Raw genomic sequence first — 26408 nt, 5'->3', positions numbered from 1 at the left:
AAAAACAAATGAATGTCTCCGTATTTTACGTAATATTGGAAAATACCTGCGACCATAACGGCATGAATGTAAAGCTTTAGCATTGACTTGATGTGAAGTTAGTTTGGCAAGCAATACACTTTGGTCAAAACATTACATACGTCAGTGAAACAGGCCGAGGAAGTGAAGGAAATAAAATAAAATAATAGGCAAGTAGAAAGTGAGACAAGTGGCGCCATCCAGAGGCTGAAACAAAGAAGCACTCACAGCACTGAGACACCATGGGAGCCAGGAGACGACTGTCATCGTCTTCCTGAAGAGGGAACTAAAACATAAACCAGAAAACTAATGTGAGAGAAAATCAAGTATTTGTAGTTTTCCATGAGTGAATTTGAACTCCTGCCTCTGGGTGACAACCTGGTGGAAATAACAAACTTTATTAAAACTTACCTCGTCGTGGAGTCTCATGGAATTGATTCGTTCCAGTTTGTCTGTCCAGTACTGCGCCTCATTATCTGGGATGTCTGGGATAAACATAGTCACACACAAACAAAGGTGAGTAAGCCTGTGTCATGATTCACTGAAATAGTTTGAAATGGACATGTGGGGATATCAGTGGCGGGCCTTGTGTTTCCCACCTAGGCCCTCAGTGACTTCATTGATTACTCTCCAAATACCATCATTTATGTCACCACATGACCATTGCTGGAGAAATACTATTAACAGCAGGGGTCGCCAACCTTTACCACTCAAAAAGCCATTTTGAAACTTTTCCCAAAATAAAGAAAACAATGGGAGCCACAAAACTCTTTTGAAATTTATAATGAAATAACACTATATAGAGTTTTTCTTGCTTTGTGCTACAGTATGTATAAACTAGGGGTCTCAGACACGCGGCCCGCACCTTAATATGAAAATTTCATGTTAGTGTGGCCTGCAAGTTTTGTATGAATGCACCTTGACATCATCACACTTGCCAACCCTACCAATCTTTCCGGGAGACTAGCGAATTTCAGAGTGACTATCCTCTCGAATATCAGCTTATTTTCACTCAGACAATAATAATAAAGGCGTGCCGTCATGGCAATACCAATAGCGCCCTCTATAACCAGCCTAGTCACATGATGTATGTGGCTTCTGCAGAGACGTATGTGACTGCAAGGCATACTTGTTCAACAGCCATGCAGGTCACACTGAGGGTTGGGATGTAAAGAACTTTAACACTGTTACTAATATGTGCCACACTGTGAACCTACACCAAACACATTTTGAGGGAACATCCTAACCGTAACACAACATAAATACCCGGAATCCAATGCATCCCTTACTCTTCCGGGCTACATTATACACCCCCGCTAACACCAATCACCCAATCCCCCCCTTCCTCCGTTCGTCGGTTGAGTGGGCGGGGTTGGGTGGTAGCAGGAGTGTATAATGTAGCCCGGGAGAGTTAAGGATGCATGGGATTCTGGGTATTTGTTCTGTTGTGTTTATGTTGTGTTACAGTGCCAATATTCTCCCAAAATGTGTTTGTCAATTTTGTTTGGTGTGGGTTCACAGTGTGGCGCATATTAGAGTGTTAAAGTTGTTTATATCACAACCCTCAGTGTGACCTGTATGGCTGTTGACTAAGTATGCGTGCATTCACCTACGTGTGTGTGTAAAAGCCGCATATATTAAGTGACTGGGCCGGCACGCTGTTTGTATGGAGGAGAAACGGACGTGACGACAGGTTGTAGAGGACGCCAAATATTGTTGTCCGGGTGGAAATTGGGAGAAATTCGGGAAAATGGTTGCCCCTGGAGTTTTCAGGAGGGGCACTGAAATCCAGGAGTGTTCCGGGAAAATCGGGAGGGTTGGTAAGTATGTCTTACTGTATAGGGTCTTTGATGATTTCCGTGTGTCCTGTCATGATGAAAAAGTGTACACACTTCTTGTGAAGTGAAGTATATTTATATAGTGCTTTTCTCAAGTGACTCAAAGCGGTTTACATAGTGAAACCCAATATCTAAGTTACATTTAAACCAGTGTGGGTGGCACTGGGAGCAGGTGGGTAAAGTGTCTTGCCCAAGGACACAACGGCAGTGACTAGGATGGCTGAAGCGGGAATCGAACCTGCAACCCTCAAGTTGCTGGCACGGCCACTCTAACAACCGAGCTATACCGTGAGACATGATATGTTTTTGATCGTACTAAAGCCCCTTAAAAGTGTTTCAGTTGATGGTATAATAGCAATATTAGTAAATACAGACTTACTTTCAAGCACAGTAAACAAATACAAATAAAATCATTATCAAAATAATCAATTATTTTATTACTTTGTTATCCATAAACACAAAGCTAAGATGTAAAGGTTTGTTTCAAACGTTAGCATATGTTCTCCTACATTGTTTTGGTTTGACTATTTTTCAATACAAAATGTATAAAAGCGGCACTGGCACCCCTCAAATTTTCTTTATCAGAATCAGACATACTTTATTAATCCCTGAGGGGGAATTACAATTTTCAGCACAATCCCATTCAAGACCAGACAAACATTACAGGGAGACAGAACAGGACTGTTGATGGGTTTGCCAACTTCCGGCGCCCCTTACAAAAAAGGTGAGATACAGGTAAAAAAAAAATCGGTCTAAGTCTGGGGCCCTGGAGAGGGGGTCCAGACTGAGGCCAAGGGAAAAAACAACTCATAGCCATAGCACACATCCCTCTTACATGTGTATAAGAGGGAAATGTATGTGGCCCTCGCTGGAAAATGTTTGGACACCTATGTCGTAGAGGAAATGAAAAATGTGAATGTTTTCCTCATTGTGGGATAATTCTCCTGTCATCATCCACCCTTTCCAGAAGGATGTGGCCTGCTGAGCAACCAGAAGCACTTAAAAGCCACACAGTCCGGCAGAGACAAAGACCAGACATTCAAAGACACAGCAGTACAAAGCTTTAGTGGCTCTTTTTTAGCACACAGAGCCTGTGTAGCCTCTGGCAAACTTCAAAGGTATCCTGCTTGTCACCAAACAGACATCCCTGATAGGACTTTGATACATTTGAACCAAAGTATGAACCCACAAGCAAGGTCCAGAACATCAAGTGATGGACCAGGGACCTTCTTATGAATATTCAATATTTAGGCATCTCTACACAAAAATAAAAAATGTTTTAAAAATAATTGTCACCTTGCCAAACACCAAATAAAACCGCCTGGCAAGCCTATATCAAGGCATGAGGTGGCGCTATGAACACTTTCTTTTAAGCAATGCAAGTGCACTTCCCACATTATTTTACACTGGACTTAATATATACAGTAGCAATGGAAACTAAAGAAATGCATTATATCAAACAAATTAGATAGTGAAGCATTAAAAACAGAGAGGCAAAACTAATAACACAGTTTTTTCCAGTTTTTACAAGTTTAAAGGCCTACTGAAATGAGATGTTCTTATTTAAACGGGGATAGCAGGTCCATTCTATGTGTTATAATTGATATTTTCGTGATATCGCCATATTTTTGCTGAAAGGATTTAGTAGAGAACATCCACGATAAAGTTCGCAACTTTTGGTCTCTAATAAAAAAGCCTTGCCTGTACCGGAAGTAGCAGACGATGTGCGCGTGACGTCACGGGTTGTGGAGCTCCTCACATCTGAACATTGTTTACAATCATGGCCACCAACAGCGAGAGCGATTCGGACCGAGAAAGCGACAATTTCTATTCCAGTGAAGATGATATATTTAAAAAAGTATTTAAAAATTTAGTGTTTGCGACTAAATACAAAAGATTAATAATAGTTTTGAGAAAACAATACCACCTGAAATGACATAATATGTTACCACAAACATCAGCAGCTAAATTAAGAGCATATATGTGTTTAGAAATGGTTCTATTGCCATTTACAGTATATGCCAAGTCATATATTGTGATATATATCGTTAATAGAGGCTGCCATATACAGTCATGGTCAAAAGTTTACATACACCTGTGAAGAACATAAAGTCATGGCTGTCCTGAGTTTCCAATAATTTATAAAACTTATTTTTGTGTGATAGAGTGATTGGAGCACATACTTGTTGCTCATAAAAAACATGCATGAAGTTTGGTTCTTTTATGAATTTATTATGGCTCTACTAGGTCAAAAGTATACATACAGCAATGTTAATATTTGCTTACATGTCCCTTGGCAAGTTTCACTGCAATAAGGTGCTTTTGGTAGCCATCCACAAGCTTCTGGTTGAATTTGTGACCACTCCTCTTGACAAAATTGGTGCAGTTCAGCGAAATGTGTTGGTTTTCTGACATGGACTTGTTTCTTCAGCATTGTCCACACGTTTAAGTCAGGACTTTGGGAATATCATTCTGAAACCTTAATTGTAGCCTGATTTAGCCATTCCTTTACCCCTTTTGACGTGTGTTTGGGGTCATTGTCCTGTTGGAACACCCAACTGTGCCTAAGACCCAAACTCTGGCTTGAGGATTTTAGCTTGTCTTGAAGAATTTGGAGGTAATTCTCCTTTTTCTTTGTCCTATTTACTCTCTGTAAAGCACCAGTTCCATTGGCAACAAAACAGGCCCAGAGTATAATACTACCACCACCATGCTTGACGGTAGGCATGCTGTTCCTGGGATTAAAGGCCTCACATTTTCTCCTCCAAACATATTGCTGGGTATTGTGGCCAAACAGCTCAATTTGTGTTCCATCTGACCGCAGAACTTTCCTTCAGAAGGTCTTATCTTTTTGTCCATGTGATGTCAGATAGAACAAAAATGACTGACATACTGACCTGACTTAAATGTGTTGACAATGCTGAAGAAACAAGTCAATGTCAGAAAACAAGCAAATTTGTCTAGAGGAGTGGTCAAAAATTGAACCAGAAGATTGCCAGAAGCTTGTGGATGGCTACCAAAAGCGCCTTATTGCGGTGAAACTTGCCAAGGGACATGTAAGCAAATATTAACATTGCTGTATGTATACTTTTGACCCAGTCACAATTTCAGTAGACCCATAATAAATTCATAAAAGAACCAAACTTCATGAACATTTTTTGTGACCAACAAGCATGTGCTCCAATCACTCTGTCACAAAAAAATAAGAGTTGTAGAAATGACTGAAAACTCAAGACAGCCATGACATTATGTTCTTTACAAGTGTATGTCAACTTTCAACCACGACTGTATATTGCAATATATATATATATATATATATATATACATATATATATATATATATATATATACATTACATTATAATAAGCATGGGACGAAGAGCACAAAAAACCTTCAATGTATTTGTAACACACAGTTTGCAGCAAGTTGACTTTGAAAGTGATTTTCTCACCAAAAGGGAGCTCAAAGCGTGTATCTAACAAGAGTCGATGAGGTGTGGGGTTCTTGGTGCCGTATATCTCGTCTGCCTTCATCAGGACCTCTGCATCCAGGAGAAGCCATTCACCTCCGCCTTCCTGCAATTTGGGGATTCACAAGGACATATACCGACATAAGTTTGCATTCAATTGTTCATCAGGAAAAAGCCATATATGAATCAGCAAATTTCCTAAATTATCTTCTAATTTACCGGTAATACCTATATAAAAAAAACATAGATTGGAAATATAACAATGTTTTGATTAAATAACAATTTGGTAATTACTGTGGTCCAAGTCTGTAAAAAGTTATTATTGCATAGTTTTCTCACTATAAATACTAGGAGTGTGGGGAAAAATCGATTCAGATACGTTGTGCGATTCAGAATCAATTCTCATTTCTAAAAAAATATATATATATTTTTTTATCAATCCAACAAACCACTACACAGCAATACCATAACAATGCAATCCAATTCCAAAAGCAAAGCTGAGCCAGCAACACTCAGAACTGCAATAAACAGAACAATTGAGAGGAGACACAAACACCACACACAACAAACCAAAAGTAGTGAAACAAAAATGAATATTATCAACAACAGTATCAATATTAGTCATAATTTCAGCATAGCAGTGATTAAAAATCCCTCATTGACATTATCATTAGACCATCCATCCATCCATCATCTTCCGCTTATCCGAGGTTGGGTCGCGGGGGCAACAGCCTAAGCAGGGAAACCCAGACTTCCCTCTCCCCAGCCACTTCGTCTAGCTCTTCCCGGGGGATCCCGAGGCGTTCCCAGGCCAGCCGGGAGACATAGTCTTCCCAACGTGTCCTGGGTCTTCCCCGTGGCCTCCTACCGGTTGGACGTGCCCTAAACACCTCCCTAGGGAGGCGTTCGGGTGGCATACTGACCAGATGCCCGAACCATTATCATTAGACATTTATAAAAATAATAAAAAAGAACAATAGTGTCACAGTGGCTTACACTTGCATGGCATCTCATAAGCTTGACAACACACCGTGTCCAATGTTTTCACAAAGATAAAATAAGTCATGTTTTTGGTTCCTTTAATAGTTCAAATAAATTTACATTATTGCAATCAGTTGATAAAACATTGTCCTTTACAATTATAAAAGCTTGTTACAAAAATCTACTACTCTGCTAGCATGTCAGCAGACTGGGGTAGATCCTGCTGAAATCTATGTATTGAATATATATATATATATATATATATATATATATATATATATATATATATATATATATATATATAAAATCAAAACTCTCCTGATGATTGAGGGAACCCCTCATGAAACAGTTCTGTAGAGATGAAGTAGTCTGGTGATTTTTCCCACACCTATATGTATATATGTGTATATATATATATATCTATCTACACACACAGCTAGATAAATAGATATACCGACCCCCAGATACATTTTTCCTCTAAATTTGTTCCGCCGAGTCCAAATAATTGCCCAGGCCTGCTTTACAGTAATAATCCCAACATATGTGATGTCATGGAGAGTTAATACATTTAAATATTTCACATATTAACCTCTTCTGATTGCCGAATGCTTGTCAGGGGGATCCAGGCCGTCCCCAACATTGTGTCCCAAATGAGGCCCTTGTTCCACACCTCCACAATGAGCCCCAGGTCCAGTCGGTTGATCTCACTGTGACAAAAGAACATTTTATGGTCAAGCGCATCAGCCTTAAACATCTCACAGAATTGTGGAGTTTCGTGTTGTGACAATTATTACAACGGCCAAACCGCTGCATGGAGACTAAAATGCGCGGCTCTTTTTGTTCTGTATGAGCGGCTATAATCCATCCTTGTTATGCCATTCAACACGTTATGCAAAGGAAGGGAGGTAATAAAATTGGACGTTCATTTTGAAAGGAGCCGTATGAGCGGTGCATTTGCATACTCTCATCTGTGGCAGTATCTCCAGAACAATCAAAAGGACGGCGAGGAAAAAGGATAATCAAAGTGAACAGCTAATTGACAAAAGACAGCGTAACCATGGTGTACAGGTGCAGAGATAAAGGCCTCCCATATCATGTGCTCAAACAAGATAGCAGAATAAATCAGTCATGCCAGGAGGATAATTTGTACTGGCGGATGTGGACCTTGGAGGGTATCGTTTCAATTTTGTAAACCAGTCTTAAGCCGTCTCTACTGTGTGACTCTTTAAACTAAAAGGAAAAATAAAAAACACCCATTAATCCACTTTTGTTATACAGGTACATCACTTTAAAGCACTTTGTTATGTTACAGCTTTATTCCATATTTCCTTCCTTTTTCTACCGCTTGTCCCTTTCAGGGTTGCGGGGGATGCTGGAGCCTATCTCAGCTGCATTCGGGTGGAAAGCAGGGTACACCCTGGGCAAGTTAAAGTTAAAGTACCAATGATCGTCACACACACACTCCGTGTGGTGAGATTTGTCCTCTGCATTTGACACATTCCTTTGATCACCCCCTGGGAAGTGAGGGGAGCAGTGGGCAGCAGCAGTGGCCGCGCCCAGGAATCATTAGTGGTGATTCAACCCCCAATTCCAACCCTTGATGCTGAGTTCCAAGCAGGGAAGCAATGGGTCCCATTTTTTTATAGTCTTTGGTATGACACCCAACCTACCCATCTCAGGGCGGACACTCTAACTCAGTGGTCCCCAACCACTGGGTTGCGGCCCGGTACCGGGCCGTGGCCTGATTGGTACCGGGCCGCAGAATAATTTTTTTAATTCATTTTTATAAAAAAAATAAAAAGTAAATGAAATATATATTTTTTTTATTAAGTCAACATAAAAAAAACAATATACACTTACAATTAGTGCACCAACCACAAAAACCTCCCTTTTTCATGACAAAAACGTCCGTTTTTCATGAAAAATAAAAAATAAAAAGGACTTAGATATTGGGTTTCACTATGTAAAGGCGCTATATAAATATAATTCACTTCACTAATAAATTGACAAAATAAAACAATTTAAATCACATCGTCATCATGGGATATTTGTCTGTAGAATTTTGATGACAAAAATCTATTTTGTTCCATTTTGGAATAAGGCTGTAACATAACAAAATGTGAAAAAACGCTGTGAATACTTTCTGGATGAACTTTTTTTTACATTTTCCTGAAGGAACTCTCCTGAAGGAATCAATAAATTACTTTCTATCTATCTGTTTATCTTATCAAATTTAGTAGGCTGTGTTTGAAGACACTTTTTAACAATGCACAAACTGCATTAAAAACTACTTACATTGAAATCATAAGAAAGTGCAAACTGAAATATAGGAAACAGCTTTCAGTGCAGTTCAACATGACTCTTGTTGCTAACTCGACAACTGACTACACCTTTTTAGAATAATTATGTATATATTATCATCTTAACTTTATGCTTAAGGGCCGTTACTATAAAGTATTGTCAATTTGTGCTGAAGTGGTATTTCTGTATTAGTGCAGAGCTAGCATTTTTTATGAGTGTTTTGTCCAGACTCCGCCTGCTGACTACCAAGGCCGAACATTGGGTTCCGGGACCAGACAAAGCGATAGCACCAAGTGTCAACATATTTGCATTTTTGTATAATCATATATTGTGTCTAAGTGGAGTTGTCGAGTCTACCCGCTTTCCCTCAGCGACAGTGATGATGTAATAAGGACTTTCCTAATAAATAGAGGCATGTGGGCTTGATTTTTTTAGAACGTAGTTTGGATCTGTAACTAGAGTACAGCCCAAAACACGTGTCTCCTCATGAGCTAAATGGAACTCTGTCTCAGTCTGCATGTTTCCTTGCTTCTTGTCTGATACATCTAAGAAGGACAGCTCCAGACTTGAGAAACTGATCAGGCGGGCCGGTTCTACAATGGGAATGAAACTGAACACACTGGTGAGGGTGGCAGAGAAGAGGACTGTGGACAAACTAGTGAGCATCCTGGATGATGCCAGTCACCCTCTGCATAGTGTTATCAGTAGCCAGAGGAGCCTGTTCAGTTCTAGACTGCTTCATCCCAAGTGCAGGTCTAATAGACTCAAAAACTCCTTTGTCCCACACACCATTGGACTGTACAACTCCTCTCTGGGACGGGGGGCAGGGGGTACTAGGATGACAGGGGATGCAAAACAATAACAGTGCAATACTTTTTCATAACATGGTCACTACTGCCTACTTTGTCTTGTTATATTCTTATTTTACTGTTATATTGTTATTCCCATTGTTTTTATTCTTTTTGTAATATTTCTCTATTTTGTTTCCATTTAAACCCTCATTATTTACTTTTTACTGTTATTTAAATTGATCTCAACTCTGTACACTGCTGCTGAAATTGTAATTTTCCTGAAGGAACTCTCCTGAAGGAATCAATAAAGTACTATCTATCTATTTATGATTGTTAGTTAGATGTCATCAGTGTTTGAACCTGACACACCTGCATTAATGTCTTAATGTTTATGAGCTTTTGAAAAGCTTTAGAAAATGTTATATTGTAAAGGTGCACCTAACATTATGGCTGTAACTGTAAAATGTAATTTCCATGTCCATGTCTGAATGATCTTTATTGTCATTGTGCATGTACAGGTTGAAGGAAATTTAGGTGGTCCAACGAAATTTAGGTCCTGTATTTAACTACCCATTGACTACCATGAATTGATTAACGTGGACCCCGACTTAAACAAGTTAAAAAAATTATTGGGGTGTTACCATTTAGTGGTCAATTGTACAGAATATGTACTGAACTGTGCAATCTACTAATAAAAGTCTCAATCAATCAATCAATAGGTAATTACTTGTTAGTCAACATATAATCTTGTTCTAGGTGTTGCAGGGCTTAGGTTAAAAAAAAAAATACAGTAACCGCATGATTTTTGTTGAATCAAGCTCAACTTGCATATCTTGAATGGACGATAGCGGGATGAGTGTGTGGAAAAACAAACACAGGCGCAACGAGCGTGTTCACAAAAGACAAACACTCTTGAAACCTCAGGCAAGCGCTCTGATCACCATGGGTACCTTTCATGATGTACAATGAGGAAATGAAACCGTTGAATTAAACAAGCAGCTGTAATTCAGTTAGGGATAGAGTTGCAAGCATTTTTATTCAATAAGTGGTTCAGAGGTTGAGGTTCAGAAAAACACGATAACATCATCTTTGTCTACTTACAACATGAAATCCTGTTCCCAGGAAGGCTGGTCCCCTCGCACGGTGATAGTTGTGCTTTTGACATTCTGTACCTTCAGTGTCACGTAAGCATTGAATTTGTCTGAAACAAGAATAAAATTACCGTCTCGTTAGAAGATTAATGAAAAACAATCAGGAAGACAAACGGGCGATATCGTGGCCTTTGCACTATGTGAAGTCCACGCCCCTGTAGTGGGTCAGTTGGGACTTGACCATAACTTTATGGAAAATACGCGACTATAAGAAACTAGAAAATGTTCCCAGAAAATGTTGAGGTTTCGGCCTTTACTGTCAAAGCTACGCATCAATTATTTGTTATCAATGTTCAGCAGATGGTATAATAAACTTCTATCTAACTATGAGAACAAGCTACTTGTCGACACCACACATGGAATAGTTAGGATCAGGAGTGTGATGATTTGGGTTTTATGCTGCCGATACCAATATTAATCATCCATTAGTGATATCGGCCAATACCAATACCGATCACATGTATTGAATGCAATGTTCTTAGTTTATTTGTGGTTAGTGCTATTGACAGTCTAACAATGTCAACGGAATTTTAAAACGTGTTCCTTATTTTCTTTCAAGTGTTGGAGCAATAAACAAATTCACCAGTATAGGATAACCAAACAATTTCTATCTACTTTTAATTCAAAACCGTTGTTTTTTTTCCCTTCTGAGTCTAGGGAAATATTCCCTGAGTTTGTAAACAATAATGACAAAAAACCAACATTGATTCTAATCAGTCTAATATTGATAAAATATTGATAGTGCCTTTGTTTTCAATTAGGGATGTCACAGTATGAAAATTTCATATCACAGTTATGGTGACCAAATTTATTATTTTCACAGTATTTTTGATGTGCTTAAAAAGGAGTTTATAAACAACACTAATATATTTTACCCAAACAAATATATAAAGAAAAATAAAAAGACAATACATTTAGTAGGAGTGAACTAAAACAGTGATTCACATCCGAATCACGATTTTTATTCAGCCTGATTCTGGATCGATTAACAATTTAAATAAATTGATAAAAAAAAATACTTAACAAAAAAAAACATGCAACCAGAAGGAGGTTTTTTTTAAACCTATAACCTATTTTGAACGTGAAAACAGATTCAAGTAATATAATATATTGTAGCCTGCAGGAGAAGTCAAACAAAGTCTGAGGCTAATTTTAACTTTGATTGCCAATTTTATGCCAATTTTTACCTCCCGTGCACACACCTTTGTCTCTGTGCTTCCCCTTGACACACTAGAACACTTCCTAACTCTCCCGACAATTCACTCTCAGCCACGGAAGGTGTGTTTGCGAACTTCAAATCAAACTAACTGTTCACCTGTATTACAAGCCGGGATGCAGTAGAGACGGTGAAGCAACATCTACTAAATCGGGGGTCGGCAACCCCGACCTTGTAGATCCATAGTGGATCTAACATTATATTGTGAAAGTCCAGTCCATAGTTCTTCCGAGGATGTTGTAGTCGTAATGATTTGTGCAGTCCTTTGAGACATTTGTGATTTGGGGCTATATAAATAAACATTGATTGATTGATTGATTGATAGTGGGAGTCCAGTCCATAGTGGATTTAAAATAATAGTGAGAGTCCAGTCCATAGTGGATCTAACATAATAGTGAGAGTCCAGTCCATAGTGGATCTAACATAATAGTGAGAGTCCAGTACATAGTGGATCTAACATAATAGTGAGAGTCCAGTCCATAGTGGATCTAACATAATAGTGAGAGTCCAGTCCATAGTGGATCTAACATAATAGTGAGAGTCCAGTTCATAGTGGATCTAACATAATAGTGAGAGTCCAGTCCATAGTGGATCTAACATAATAGTGAGAGTCCAGTCCATAGTAGGGCCAGCAGGACACCATCCCGAGCGTAGACGGGTCAGCAGCACAGAGATGTCCCCAACCGATGCACAGGCGAGCGGTCCACCCCAGGTCCCGACTCTGGACAACCAGCACTTCATCGGTGGCGTGTCAGACTGGGAATAACACCTTTTTTTAGACGGTAACAGTACCACATATGTAACATGCGGAGGTTTTCGTGACATTGAAAACAAATTGACCCTCTCCACCTCAAAATGAACCCTGTTAATCTCCAATGACAAAAAGCCCCCTGAAGCAAATACGACATGATCCATCTGATAAATCTGTCCTGCACTCTTAACTGCAGGTTACGTGGACTTAAATAAGAATGCCTGGCGCTCCTGACTCGTTACTTCTCCGCAAAAGGTCCCCGTCAGCCCTTGTATCATCAAGACTCAAACTACAATGCGGTCGGGTCAGAGGTGACCATGTGACTTGAATTACGTTTCTTGGTTCAAGGCAGCGACAGTAAACAATGTGCATTCACAGACAAAGCCTCAATACTGTGTGAGAGCTGGTCCTTTTCCAGAAAATCAACATTGCTGGGGCTCTTCTGGATATTGAGGGAGGAAAGCGACTGTTCCAGTGGACAGACAACTTTCACACCTGGCGACAACAGTCAGACTCAGGCAGTAATGGCAAAAAGCAACATGTCTGCACCAGCTGTCTGTGCAGGGCGGCTTGGATGAAGGATCCAGAGTGAGGACACTTTACGGAGCATAATAGGTCTGTTGTATATAACAGAATAAGACATCTTCCTGAGAGTGAGCGTCCTGTGCATTTGGGTTTTTCTTAACAAGGCTATTTTCTTCGAAATCTGTCACTGACAAAAGAAACAGACCCCAAAAAAATGTTCTCAGAAGGATAGCAAAAGCAACAATGACTCAAATTGCTCTCAGCTACATGCAGAACTTTGGCAAGGCCTAGTTTGGATCAATGCCAAATTATTGACCATTTTCACTGCATCTGGAATGTATTTACTTTTCCACATGTAATGTTACAGCTTTATTCCAAAATGGAATACACTAATTATTGTCCTCAAAATCTACAGACACTACCCAGTAATGACAATGTGAAAAGTTTGTTTTTAACTTTGCAAATGTATTAAAAATAAAAACCTACATGTACAACAAATGTATTCTTAGTATTTGCTCAATACTCTGTTGATTTACCTTTGACAGCAATTAGAGCCTCAAGTCTTTTTAAATACCGTATTTCCTTGTGTCACGCTTTCCTCCCGACAGTTTGTCTATGTTTTAGTTTTCTTCTGCATTTGTCTGTTTCCTCTGTGTTTACTATCTCCTGTCTTTACTTCCTGTCTAGTGCTTTCTGTCTTGTTCCCTGAGTGCTGTGTTCCTCCTCAGCTGCGGCTGATTGGCACTTGGTCACACCCGTTGCCAATCAGCCCACTCCTATTTGTACCCCCTTTGTCTTGTGTCAGTTGCTGGATCATTGTACTGTCGTTGCCACATGTCGCTCCTGTCGTTGCTGTCGTGTCAATGTCATTTTCTACTTGTCATTCCTACTGGTCGTGTGAATGCAGCGTAGCGGTTAGCTGTATTTGGTAGATGTTTTGTAGCTTACTTTTTTTTGTTCCCTGCTTCCGATTAGTTTGTTCATAGCCCTTAGTTTGTTATATCCGCCCATGTGCGTGCTTTTTGTTTGTACCCTTTTGGTTTTGGTTTTGTCTTAGTATTTAATTAAATATGTTTTAACATTCCATGCCTGCCTCCATCTCTGCATCTTGGGGTTCGTCACCAAATACCTGTGACACCTTGAATTGCCGCCGGGGCGCTAATTAATTTAAAACCTCTTCTCACTCCGGCGTTTACCAAAGGCATGCGGTAAATTTAGGCCTGCGCTTATAAATTTGAATGTGATGTAAGGATATCATCATGAAAAGCTCATTTAATAAATAAAACGTTATTATGGTCTTACCTTTACTTATAAATGAAGTCCATGCGCAGCTCCTTCTGATCAAAAGCATCGATAACTTGTTTATAGAAGTCTTCCTTATCTTTCTTCAGTTTTAAAAGTCTCTCTGTCTCGATGGAGATCTTCCTTTATTACCTCCTGTTCCGATTGAAAGTCCAGTTTAGAAAACTGTTTTATTTTAGATATGTAATCCTCCATGTTAAAAGTGCAAGCGAGAGGAAAAAATAAACACACAGTGCTCACTTTTGCTGCTTGTTGTCACTTCTTCTGCAGCAGAGTAGTCGCAAGAAGGATCACTAGCGCCCTCTACCACCAGGAGGCGGGAGTCATTTAATGACTCATATTTGACACACGCAGCTACGGTATATTAATAAAACATAGCTGCTTACTGTTCTTTTTAGCATATTCAATAGCTTGGACGTTAAATCCTACTGAATAGCTCTCAATCTTCTTCCCTTTATGCGATTTCAAATGATTAAAATCAGCCTCCTCCTTTTTGAAAATGATGACAGGTGAAGTGTCACTCGTGACGTGACGAGTTTGACCCGGGGGAAATTCTAGACAAGCGCTAATAAAAACAATATTTTGCGAAACAAGTTTGACCCGGCGTTAATCCTGAGCCGGCGGTAATGCTAAGCATGTGCTAATTATTTTACGAAACGAGTTTGACCCGGCAGTACTTCTAGGCAGGCGCATACTATATACCCGGCGGCAATTCAAGGAAAGAGGGTATGGTGCAGCAAGCTTGACACACCTATCTGTGGGAGGTTTCGCCCGTTCCTCTTTGCAACACTGTTCAGGCTCCATCAGGTTGAATGAGAAGCATTGATTTTCATCCAGGATGTCTCTGTAAATTTCTGCATTCATCTTTCCCTCTATCCTGCCGCTGAAAAACAACCCCACAGCATGATGCTGCCACCACCATGTTTCCATGTAGGGGGTTTCCTCCAAACATAACTCCAGGCATTAACAGCAAATAGTTCTCACCAGACCAGAGAATTACACACACACACACACACACACACACACAAACACACACACATGCACACACACACAAACACACACACACTCAAAACTACAGGGAACAAAAGGAAGGCTTCAGCGGCTCTTTAGTAGTCTGGCCAAATCAACATGGACAGTTTTCCTGGTTACCACAGAAACATTTAAAACACTTTCCAGCCTTCAACAAATCAGCCGGTTCAGTAAACACCACCGTCTGAAAAGATATCAAAGACACACAACAGGTTTTTTTAGAGCTTAAAACAAACACAACCCCCCCAAAAAACAGTACTAACAGCAATCTGATGACAGTCTAAAAGCAGTTGCCGGTCTAAATGGGACTATAAGTAACAGACTACAGACCTAATCATTGTCTCAAAGGACAGTAGCCAAAAAAACAGACATTATGACAAAGAAGCCAGAGGGACGCTCAAGCCTTTCTCTAATTAGATATTCTGTGCCTTGTCCTACACTTGTGCTCACTCCCATGAAAAGAAGAGATGAGATAAGGAAAGAGGATGTATGGATTAGATAAGGACCACACAGTTAATGGCTGGGGGGGCATTTGCGGCAGGTGCTGCTCCACTTGTATGCCAGTCACAGTCAAAGCGTGACCCAGCACAATGGAGACTGGCTGGAGGATTGGAATATTCCAGGAATCAAAAATTGCTTTGTTTGATTTCTCTGTGTATGAGTAAGGCATTTTCTTGGAAAAACACGACTCGGGTGGCCAATTGTCCATTTAGAAAACAGAATTGCCCATTATTTAGAAGCTAAAGTAAGTCCTGTATTTTCTTGAGTAGACAAAATAGTTTGAAAAGATGTAAATTAATGAACGACATGCCAGTGACAATCAAAGCACAATGGAGACTGAACCGAGCATAACCTCATAGGATCTTTAACTTGATTGGCCAAACAATTCTTTATTTAATTGAGCACAGCAAAATTATTATTTGATGTTTAAGAATTTTGTCAAGTTGGTGAAAGTTTTGGATGAAAGGAGCGCAATCTGACTGGACGGATATTAGATGCTTTATCTTCTGATGATGTACAAACCCAAAACCAGTGAAGTTGGCTCGTTGTGTAAATCGTAAATAAAACCAAAATACAATGATTTGCAACTCCCTTTCAACCTATATTCAATAGAATAGTGTCAGGTTCAAACGCTGACGACATCTATTAAAAAAGACAAGAAGCAAAGAATTAAACAGAGACAGAATTCAATTTGGCTCAATTTGTGGAGAAACGCCTGGACACTGTACCTTTCTACAGTGACTCAGCACGCTCTGGCGAAAGATTGTATGCCACCTATTTTTATTTGGACTTTCCCTGTTTACATAAAAAACAGCTGTTTCTAAAGGAATGGGGGGTATGCAAACAGCCATTGTTTTTGGTCACATTAACACAAAAGACAAAGATGCCTCGGGCTAGGACTAGTCCTGGATCGAGCTTGGGCAGGTTTTGGATCAAAATAGTTAACCCCTCCCGTCTCCTCCCATCGTACACAATGGAATTTTACAAGTCCTTCGCTTGGTACAACAAAGACAGCCTCTGTCTGCTCGCCGGAAGTTTCCGAAAACTTACACATAATTATTCTAACAAATAGAGTGATACTTAATGTTCGAACTGGAAAACGTTTTTTTTTCCAAATATTAACTCTTTTGGAATTCGATGCCTGCAACATGTTTCAAAAAAGACTGACAAAGTTAAGGAATGCTCATCAAACACGTATTTGAAACATTCCACAGGTGATGTTGGGTATAGAAGCAGCTACCAAAAAATGTTCAGTCATTCTCAAACAATTGATGGGGCGAGGGTCACCACTTTGTGAACAAATGGGTGAGGAAATTGTCGAGCAGTTTAAGAACAACATTTCACGACAAGCTATCGCAAGGAATTTAGGAATATCACCATCTACGGCCCGTAATATCATCAAAAGGTTCAGAGAATTCGGAGAAATCACTGCACGTAAGCGATGATATTACGGACCTTTGATCCCTCAGATATCAAAAAGTGACATCAGTGTGTAAAGGATATCACCACATGGGCTCAGGAACACTTTAGAAAACCTATTTCATTAACTACAGTTTGTCATTACATCTGTAAGTGCAAGTTAAAACTCTACAATGCAAAGCAAAAGCCATTTATCAACAACACCCAGAAACGCAGTCGGCTTTGCTGAAAGGAAAGACCATGTAACACAGTGGTAAAAATGCCCCTGTGTCAACTTTTATGCAATGTGCTGCTGCCATTAAATTCTAAGTTAATGACTATTTGCAAAAAATAATAAAGTTTCGCAGTTGGAACATTGGAGGCCTACTGAAAGCCACTACTAGCGACCACGCAGTCTGATAGTTTATATATCAATGATGAAATATTAACATTGCAGCACATGCCAATACCATCCTTTTTGGTTTACTAAATTGCAATTTTAAATTTCCCGGGAGTTTCTTCTTGAAAACGTCGCGTAATGATGATGTGTACGCGCGACGTCACGGGCTGTTAGGAAGTATTAGCGCTGCACACACACACAGCTAAAAGTCGTCCGCTTTAACCGCATAATTACACAGTGTTTTGGAGATCTGTGTTGCTGAATCTTTTGCTATTTGTTCAATTAATATTGGAGAAGTCAAAGTAAAAAGATGGAGTTGGGAAGCTTTAGCCTTTAGCCACACAAACACACGGTGATTCCTTTTTTAAAATTCCCGGAGGTGAAGCTTTACTATGGATCAGAGCAGTCAAGCGAACATGGATCCCGACCGAATGTCAACCAGCAGGTTTCGGTGAGAAAATTGTGGTAAAAAGTCGCTTCTTACCGGAGATCAGCTGAGCTTGTGCCGCCCATAAAGCTGCCGTTGACTTCTTTGAGACATTGGCGTCAACACACCCGTGGACACAACCCTCCGACTATCAGGTACTATTAAACTCACTAAAACACTAGCAACACAATAGAAAGATAAGGGAGTTCCCAGAATTATCCTAGAAATGTGTCTAAAAACATCTGAATCCGTCCAAATGCAATCGCGTTTTTTTTGTTTTGTTTTTTAGTCCGTCCCTATCAATATTCTCAAACACGAATCTTTCATCCTGGCTCAAATTAATGGGGATATTGTCGTTTTCTCGGTCCGAATAGCACTTTTTGTTGGGGGCTCCCATTAAAAACAATGTGAGGATGTGAGGAGCCATCAACGGGTGATGTCATCGTCTGCTACTTCCGGTACAGGCAAGGCTTTTTTATTAGCGACCAAAAGTTGCCAACTTTATCGTGGATGTTCTCTACTAAATCCTTTCAGCAAAAATATGGCAATATCGCAAAATGATCAAGTATGACGCATAGAATGGACCTGCTATCCCCGTTTGAATAAGAAAATCTCATTTCAGTAGGCCTTTAAATATAATGTCTTTGCAGTCTATTCAATCAAATATAAATAAATAAATGATAAATGGGTTGTACTTGTATAGCGCTTTTCTACCTTCAAGGTACTCAAAGCGCTTAAACACTACTTCCACATTCACACACTGATGGAGGGAGCTGCCATGCAAGGCGCCAACCAGCACCCATCAGGAGCAAGGGTGAAGTGTCTTGCTCAGGACACAACGGACGTGACGAGGTTGGTACTAGGTGGGGATTGAACCAGGAACCTTTGGATGCGCACGGCCACTCTACCACCGCGCCACGCCGTCCCCATGCAGTGTGAAGAATGTTTTTTTAATGTAGACACATAGAATCATCATGCTGCTGTGATTATATGCATCAGGTGTTCATTCAAGGCTAAGATATATATATATATATATAAGTTGAAAAAGATTCGCAAATTATCATATTCTGTTTTTATTTGCGATTCACACAACGTGCCAAGTTCACTGGTTTCTGGGTTTTGTAATATCATGCAATACTAAACAGGAGAGTGCATACATCAGTGACCATCCATTTATTTTATATTGCTCAATTTGGTAATTGTGCCAGGTAAGCTGGTCGCCAGTCAATTGCAGGGCTCATAATAAAAAAAACAACCCTTCATTTTTTACTTTTAGGCTTAATAGGATTACTGTACTATATTGCTTACTACCTGATGATACCACCCACTCATCCTTGAGTCACGCATCTTCATATATTATTGATCAATAAGATGTTTTGGGGGGATACATTAGTCAGTAAAACTAAGGCAGTCGGAAGACTGACATTGACTTCTCATTAAAGTTGCATGCAACAGAAGAGAAACCACTCCATTGCTTTTCAACCAATGTTTGTACTTATTTGTGAGCTACTGCTATCATCAGTCTGGTTCTGGATTGAACAGAAGCACAAATTCAGCAACACATGACTTATCAAGTGACACTTTTCCGAGTTAATCAGTGGAAAGTCTAGCACCTGGCCAGCAAAGTTCGACACATCTGCTAGAAACGCAAGCCTTGTCTAAGCATAGTGAAACCTTTTGTTTTTGGGATGTATCACTTTTAGAATTGTTTTGAAACTATTTTTAAAAAAGTGGATACAGCCTTTAATAATGCTAGAACTGTGTGGACGCAAGGATAAAATGGAAAAAAAAAACTTTTACAAAAACATTTCTCTGTGGACAATGTTCCAAAGTAAGGATTAACTAAAGGTGTGGTAAAAGCACACTTAAGTCACAGAAAAGCTGTGCCTACAAAATAAAGGGAAAAGGTTCAGAAATGATCGTGCCAGAGAAACAATGACAATTAATTAACAGACAACAGAACCAAAAATAGACGAAAAATACAACCACACACAAAAATGTAATTAAACACTTTGTATGCACATAGGATAGTGAAAACCTTTAGTATATCAGAATGTGGAATTAAATTATGGAATTGATTAAGTAAAGAAATCAAACAATATTTTAAGAAACTGTTCAAACTCTAAGTGTTTACAAAGTACAAAGAAGAAAAATCACAATAAACATTTTTAATTTATTGAAAATGAGATAACCTGATTCATCTCACTACACGAAATACAATTTACTTCACCGTTTATTTATTTTTTTGGAATTGTATTATTTGTGGAGTAAATTGTGTACAAATTGAGAACAGGAAGTGAATACAAGTGTTAGCAATTGCTATGAAATGGAAAAGGGGTAGGATTGAATAAGCATTGCTTCTGCCTACTTCTTTTCGAACATGTTGACAAACTGGAAATGATGATGCATCATGTTGTAATTGTACACATGTTCAAAGTATTTTTAAACCAAACCCATCCATCCATCCATCCATTTTCTACCGCTTATTCCCTTTCGGGGTCGCGGGGGGCGCCGGCGCCTATCTCAGCTACAATCGGGCAGAAGGCGGGGTACACCCTGGACAAGTCGCCACCTCATCGCAGGGCCAACACAGATAGACAGACAACATTCACACTCACATTCACACACTAGGGCCAATTTAGTGTTGCCAATCAACCTATCCCCAGGTGCATGTCTTTGGAAGTGGGAGGAAGCCGGAGTGCCCGGAGGGAACCCACGCATTCACGGGGAGAACATGCAAACTCCACACAGAAAGATCCCGAGCCTGGATTTGAACCCAGGACTGCAGGACCTTCGTATTGTGAGGCAGACGTACTAACCCCTCTGCCACCGTGAAGCCCCCAAACCAAACCATAAACCATAATAAAGATATAGATAGATTGGTCAAAGTTGTACAATACAATATGTGCGTCCGTTTTCATTACACTTCTAAATAATTTTTTGGGACGGTTTATCACGGACACAACACGTTCCGGATGAGGAGATGCTGCTCCGTTATTGATTGAAGTAAAGTGGTGAAAGTCATTAAAACAGTTAACTCCATCTTTTGACACTCCCGTCCTTGCACGCTACACCGCTACAACAAAGATGACGGAGAGAAGACGCTGCCAAAGGTCAGCCACGTAAATAAGAGTGCCCACAAAACGGTGCATCCTGAAGCGACTGTCAGAAAGTGGCTTGAAGATGATCTGTAAAATATAATCTATGAAATATTTTGACCAAAAATAACCACCATTACATGTTATGTAAACCACAAGGAAGTGTTTTCCCATTTAGAAAAAAATAATAATAATGTGACCCCTTTAATGCTCCTTATATTCCGGTGTGCCTTATGTATTAAAAAAAAACCCTGAATAGACCCGCTCAATACAATACATTCTTTTTCTTGTTCTTATGATAGCAAAATCCTGGTCTTCTTTGTTATGGTTTACAACCTCAGGGAGTAAGCCTCTGGATATATGAAGGCATTAAGGGGAAAACTCAAATGATTTAAATGGAAGCCAAGAAGAATGTTTGCCTTTGTTTATTTATTGTGCACGAAACACTTTATTTTGTTAAACAGATTGCATGTAACATTCAATACCAATAATTTCATACATCGTCAGATTTCCAATAATACAAGCAAATTCAAAATTGAATGATATAGGCTTTATAAAAATGTTTTATGTCTAAATTAGTTACTTGCTATAAAACATTTATAGTTCTATAAGACATTGTCAAAGTATCAGATCTGAACTCGAAATGGGATGGGACCCAAGGCCCAAAAATCAGATGAGAATTGGGACATCCTTAGTTCATGTCTTTTATATTTGAACTGATTTCAACATTAAACACAGAAGCAAACAACAAGTGTTCATAAAGGTTTTTTTGTGAGACCTTCCTAGGTAATGACATTTAAAAAAAATAAAATGTCCGTCCATCCATCCATCCATCCATTTTCTTCCACTTATCCGAGGTTGTGTTGCGGGGGCAGCAGCCTAAGCAGGGAAGCCCAGACTTCCCTCTCCCCAGCTACTTCATCAAGCTCTTCCCGGGGGATCCCGAGGCGTTCCCAGGCCAGCCGGGAGACATAGTCTTCCCAACGTGTCCTGGGTCTTCCCCGTGGCCTCCTACCGGTTGGACGTGCCCTAAACACCTCCCTAGGGAGGCTTTCGGGTGGCATCCTGACCAGATGCCAGAATCACCTCATCTAGCTCCTCTCCATGTGGAGGAGCAGCGGCTTTACTTTGAGTTCCTCTCGGACGGCAGAGCTTCTCACCCTATCTCTAAGGGAGAGACCCGCCACCCGGCGGAGGAAACTCATTTCGGCCGCTTGTACCCGTGATCTTGTCCTTTCGGTCATGACCCAAAGCTCATGACCAAAGGTGAGGATGGGAACGTAGATCGACCGGTAAATTGAGAGCTTTGCCTTCCGGCTCAGCTCCTTCTTCACCACAACGTATCTATACAACGTCCGCATTACTGAAGACGCCGCACCGATCCGCCTGTCGATCTCACGATCCACTCTTCCCTCACTCGTGAACAAGACTCCCAGGTACTTGAACTCCTCCACTTGGGGCAGGGTCTCCTCCCCAACCCGGAGATGGCACTCCACCCTTTTCCGGGCGAGAACCATGGACTCGGACTTGGAGGTGCTGATTGTCATTCCGGTCGCTTCACACTCGGCTGCGAACCGATCCAGTGAGAGCTGAAGATCCCGGTCAGATGAAGCCATCAGGACCACATCATCTGCAAAAAGCAGAGACCTAATCCTGCAGCCACCAAACCGGAATAAAATGGGATTACTTTAATCATCTTCTAAAGACAGTTCTTAAACTGTTGTTTTTTTTAAACAAAACAAACATGTTTCATATGGTAATGATGTATAACACAAATGCAACTTCTGGTGTTTAAAACTTAGTAGTCACCAGAAAATCACTCATGTTTACATTTTGCTTATGAGAGACAAGGTCATGAAGTGAATGATGTATGTTTGCTTTGGGCCAGGTGTTGCAGGTGGTGTTGTCCAATGACAGACGAGGCAGTCAGAAGGTAATTATGAAAACAGAGTCACTCATGCCACAGTGGAAAAACACGTCAAAGGATCACAAATAAACTCCAGGAAAATTACCTTGTCCGTAAGGTCAGTTTGGTACAAACAGCAAGAGTAAAATGTCACACTTCAAACCACTGTTGACTTGCCAAAAACACGTCACGAGGCTTAGAGGAGGCATCTAGTTCAACTTTAGGGATTTGAATAGGTGGAGAACATGAGGATTTGCATTGAGCAGCAAGTGATCTCGAGTCAACTCTTAAGTAAACTGTAAAGATAAACCCATATAGGCAAAGAAGAATATGTTGTGAATGAATTACTGTATTTTTCGGACTATAAGGCGCACTTAAAATCTTTCATTTTCTCAAAAATCGACATTGCGCCTAATAACTGACGCTTTGCTGGCATCGTGGTGTGCTTGCGTTCTCTGGTGGGTGCAGCGCAGATGGAACACAGCGTGAAGGTAGGAATGAGGATTTATTTATAACTACAAAACCAGACTAGGAACAAAAACACTTGCACGAAGGCACTATAAACAAAACCAACAGAAAGCGCTAGCATGAGCTAGGGACAAACAACAGAATAGCGTGGAAGCCTAAAGTACACAAAAGTAATTACCACAATGCGGGAAGAGCGATGTCACCTGTTGCCTGGAAGCAAATAAGAGTCCGAGAGCGAATGGCAAACAAAGGCAGTCTTAAATCAGGTGCGCGTGACAAACAGAAGTCAGGTGACACTAAATGGGTAACTATCACAACGGAACAAAACAGGAAGTGCCACCAGGAACTAAGGAAGTGAAATAACAGGATGTGATATACAAACAGAACAAAAACAGAAGATGACATGATCCAAGTCGTGGATCATGACAATAACCAGGTGTGCCTAATGTACGGCATAATACTGGTTGTGCTTACTGACCTCAAAGCAATTTTATTTGGTACATGGTGTAATGGTAAGTGTGACCAGTAGATGGCAGTCATAATTAAGAGACACGTGTAGGCTGCAATATGATGGCAGTAAACAACACCAAAACTTGAAATGTTCCATTGAGAATATAAAACAGTACACACGGCGCTCAGAAATCTGTCAAAATGTTATGAAGCCGCACCGCTTGATGGATTGTGTGCGCATTAAACATAGGAGTATTATTATGAGGCTTGTATAAGGAACACAAAATGGCACCTATTAGCAGACATGGCGTTTGTTTCGCAATATTATGCAAAACCAACTTTTCTTACCTTCTGTTACCTGCTGATGTGTATTTGGGATCTGCATAAGTTCTGAAAATGTGCACGCATCTGCAATTGTAGTCAGACACTGTAGTCATAAGCTTCTTTTTCTTGACTTTCTGATGTGGCATTCATCTTCCGCTGTTGCCATTTCTAATAAAAAGTAGCGTAAAGTTCTTACTTATACTGGTCAAAATTGTCCAAAAATGTATTGCACTGCATTTAATTAACATTATACAGTAACATTAACATTATAACTTTTATTTGACACAAAAAGCACACTCTCTACGGTGGTAAAATAAGTGCAAAATGTAAAAATGGAACTAAAAATAATTTATTAAAAATTTTAAACTGAATTTTATAGGGTTTTTTTGTGTCACTATTGTTATCTAAATGTATTGCTATTACTATTATTTTGCTGGATTTAATGGATTAACCAAATCCTTCAAACAAAGCACCAATAGGATTCAGTTTAGGAGACTGTTCAAACTACAGCTGTTCACAAAGTACACAAAACAAGAAATTATGAATATCTTGAACCCTTTTTTTAATTATTATTTTTTTATTGAGGCGAAGGATTTTTTATGTATATAATATTTGTTTGCTTACTATGGTATAGTATTTGTTTATTATTTACTTGTTCGTTGCTATGTTACAGGGAACAAGGAAATAGAATAAAATTGTTATGGTATAAAAAAGGGTAATATTAAATAAGCTCTGCTACTTCCTACTACTTTTGGGACGTGCTGTAATGGTACAACTGGAAATAAAAGATGAATTACATTGTATTATATGCACGTTTGAAATAAACTGAAACTGAACTGAAATTGTTGTGGTTTATTTGTTACTAATTTATATCTATTTTTTAACTATATTTAAAGTTAAGTTTTGGTGGTTTAATAAATACTTGTGTCTTCATATTAATCCATAAACGTGTAAGAAATCGTGATCACAAAATCAATAAAAAAAAATCGTGATTATTATTTTTGCCATAATCGTCCAGCCCTAATTCGCAGTAAACGTTTATACCTGGGCAAGGACTGGACTACAAATTGGAGTCCACACCCTCAAATTATCTTAACATATTGCAGCTTTCATTATTATATTTAGCGTGATAAAAGCGTCCCAGCGAGTGTTAATCCAGCGATGAATAATTTACCCCATGTGAGGCACATTTAATCTCAACTCGGCCAGCAAACAAAGCTTTCAACCTAATGTAAACACTGGAAATTTGTGACGGGGGAGAGGCGGAATATTAGAACAGGACTCACCTGCAGGTCCCTGGAGCTTGGCTTTTTTCACTGCAAATAAAGAGCAAAGAATAACTCAGACTTCTACTTTATGACATAACATGGTGGGAATATTACATCTGAATCCATGTTTACATACTGGTAAGAAGAGGAACTTGTCTTTTAAAAGAAGAATGGCATCAATGGTTTGTTATTGAGGCCTTACCCTTCACTTGATGCTAACAAAGGAGCCGTGACTCATGAGGCATGAATAGTACGCACAAAGAAAGACACCCACACACGTAGAAAGCAGGTTCATGACATCAACTCCAGTAGCGGGGCCACTCCATGTGTAGCTACTTTCAAATAAACACCCATTATACATTAGTGTTGCCGTCTGGTGTCGGCAAAAGAAAAAGACCAAAAAGTGTCCACTACAGAGGACAGTGGGTCTTAAGAGTTGTTATAGTTGTTGACTGTAGCCTTCTGGGTAAAACTGACCGTGGATTAATCGTGTTTTGTAGCAATTGGCGCAAAACTGAGTGCATCACTTGGGTGCAGACAGAAGGGACGCTTATTATTCAGCTCAGGGGTGCCCATTACGTCAATCGCGAGCTACCAGTCGACCGCGGGGGGTGTGTCAGTCGATCTCCAGCCAGGCTTTTAAAAAAAATAGACCTAAAAATGAGTGATCATCAATCTTCACCAAGACGTCACTTAAATGACATTCACGGTACCGGAGGGTCTTGTGAGATGACGCTGGCTGCTGCAAGATCATTATTATTAAAATATGTACGAGAGGAAGGCGAGAAAGGAACTT

At 39.8% G+C, this 26408-nt stretch overlaps 1 protein-coding gene across 12 annotated transcripts in view; it reads right to left on the bottom strand.

The window, feature by feature from the left end:
- Window positions 1-26408, bottom strand: part of LOC133536514 (protein unc-13 homolog B-like) — a 122072-nt gene that overhangs the window by 78773 nt on the left and 16891 nt on the right. For 11 of the 12 annotated variants that reach the window (XM_061877096.1, XM_061877101.1, XM_061877097.1 and 8 more), the window contains exons 2-7: window positions 25631-25660; window positions 10500-10599; window positions 6896-7013; window positions 5308-5431; window positions 430-503; window positions 247-304 (exon numbers count right to left, since the gene is read on the bottom strand). In XM_061877096.1, coding sequence (XP_061733080.1) covers window positions 247-304; window positions 430-503; window positions 5308-5431; window positions 6896-7013; window positions 10500-10599; window positions 25631-25660 — 504 coding nt within the window. The remainder of the gene's footprint in view (window positions 1-246; window positions 305-429; window positions 504-5307; window positions 5432-6895; window positions 7014-10499; window positions 10600-25630; window positions 25661-26408) is intronic. The other variant, XM_061877100.1, reaches the window with a different exon arrangement.

The sequence above is a fragment of the Nerophis ophidion genome, linkage group LG17 (genome assembly GCF_033978795.1).
Source record: "Nerophis ophidion isolate RoL-2023_Sa linkage group LG17, RoL_Noph_v1.0, whole genome shotgun sequence".
Taxonomy (NCBI): Eukaryota; Metazoa; Chordata; class Actinopteri; order Syngnathiformes; family Syngnathidae; genus Nerophis; species Nerophis ophidion.
This window is presented reverse-complemented; position numbering and strand designations above follow the sequence as displayed.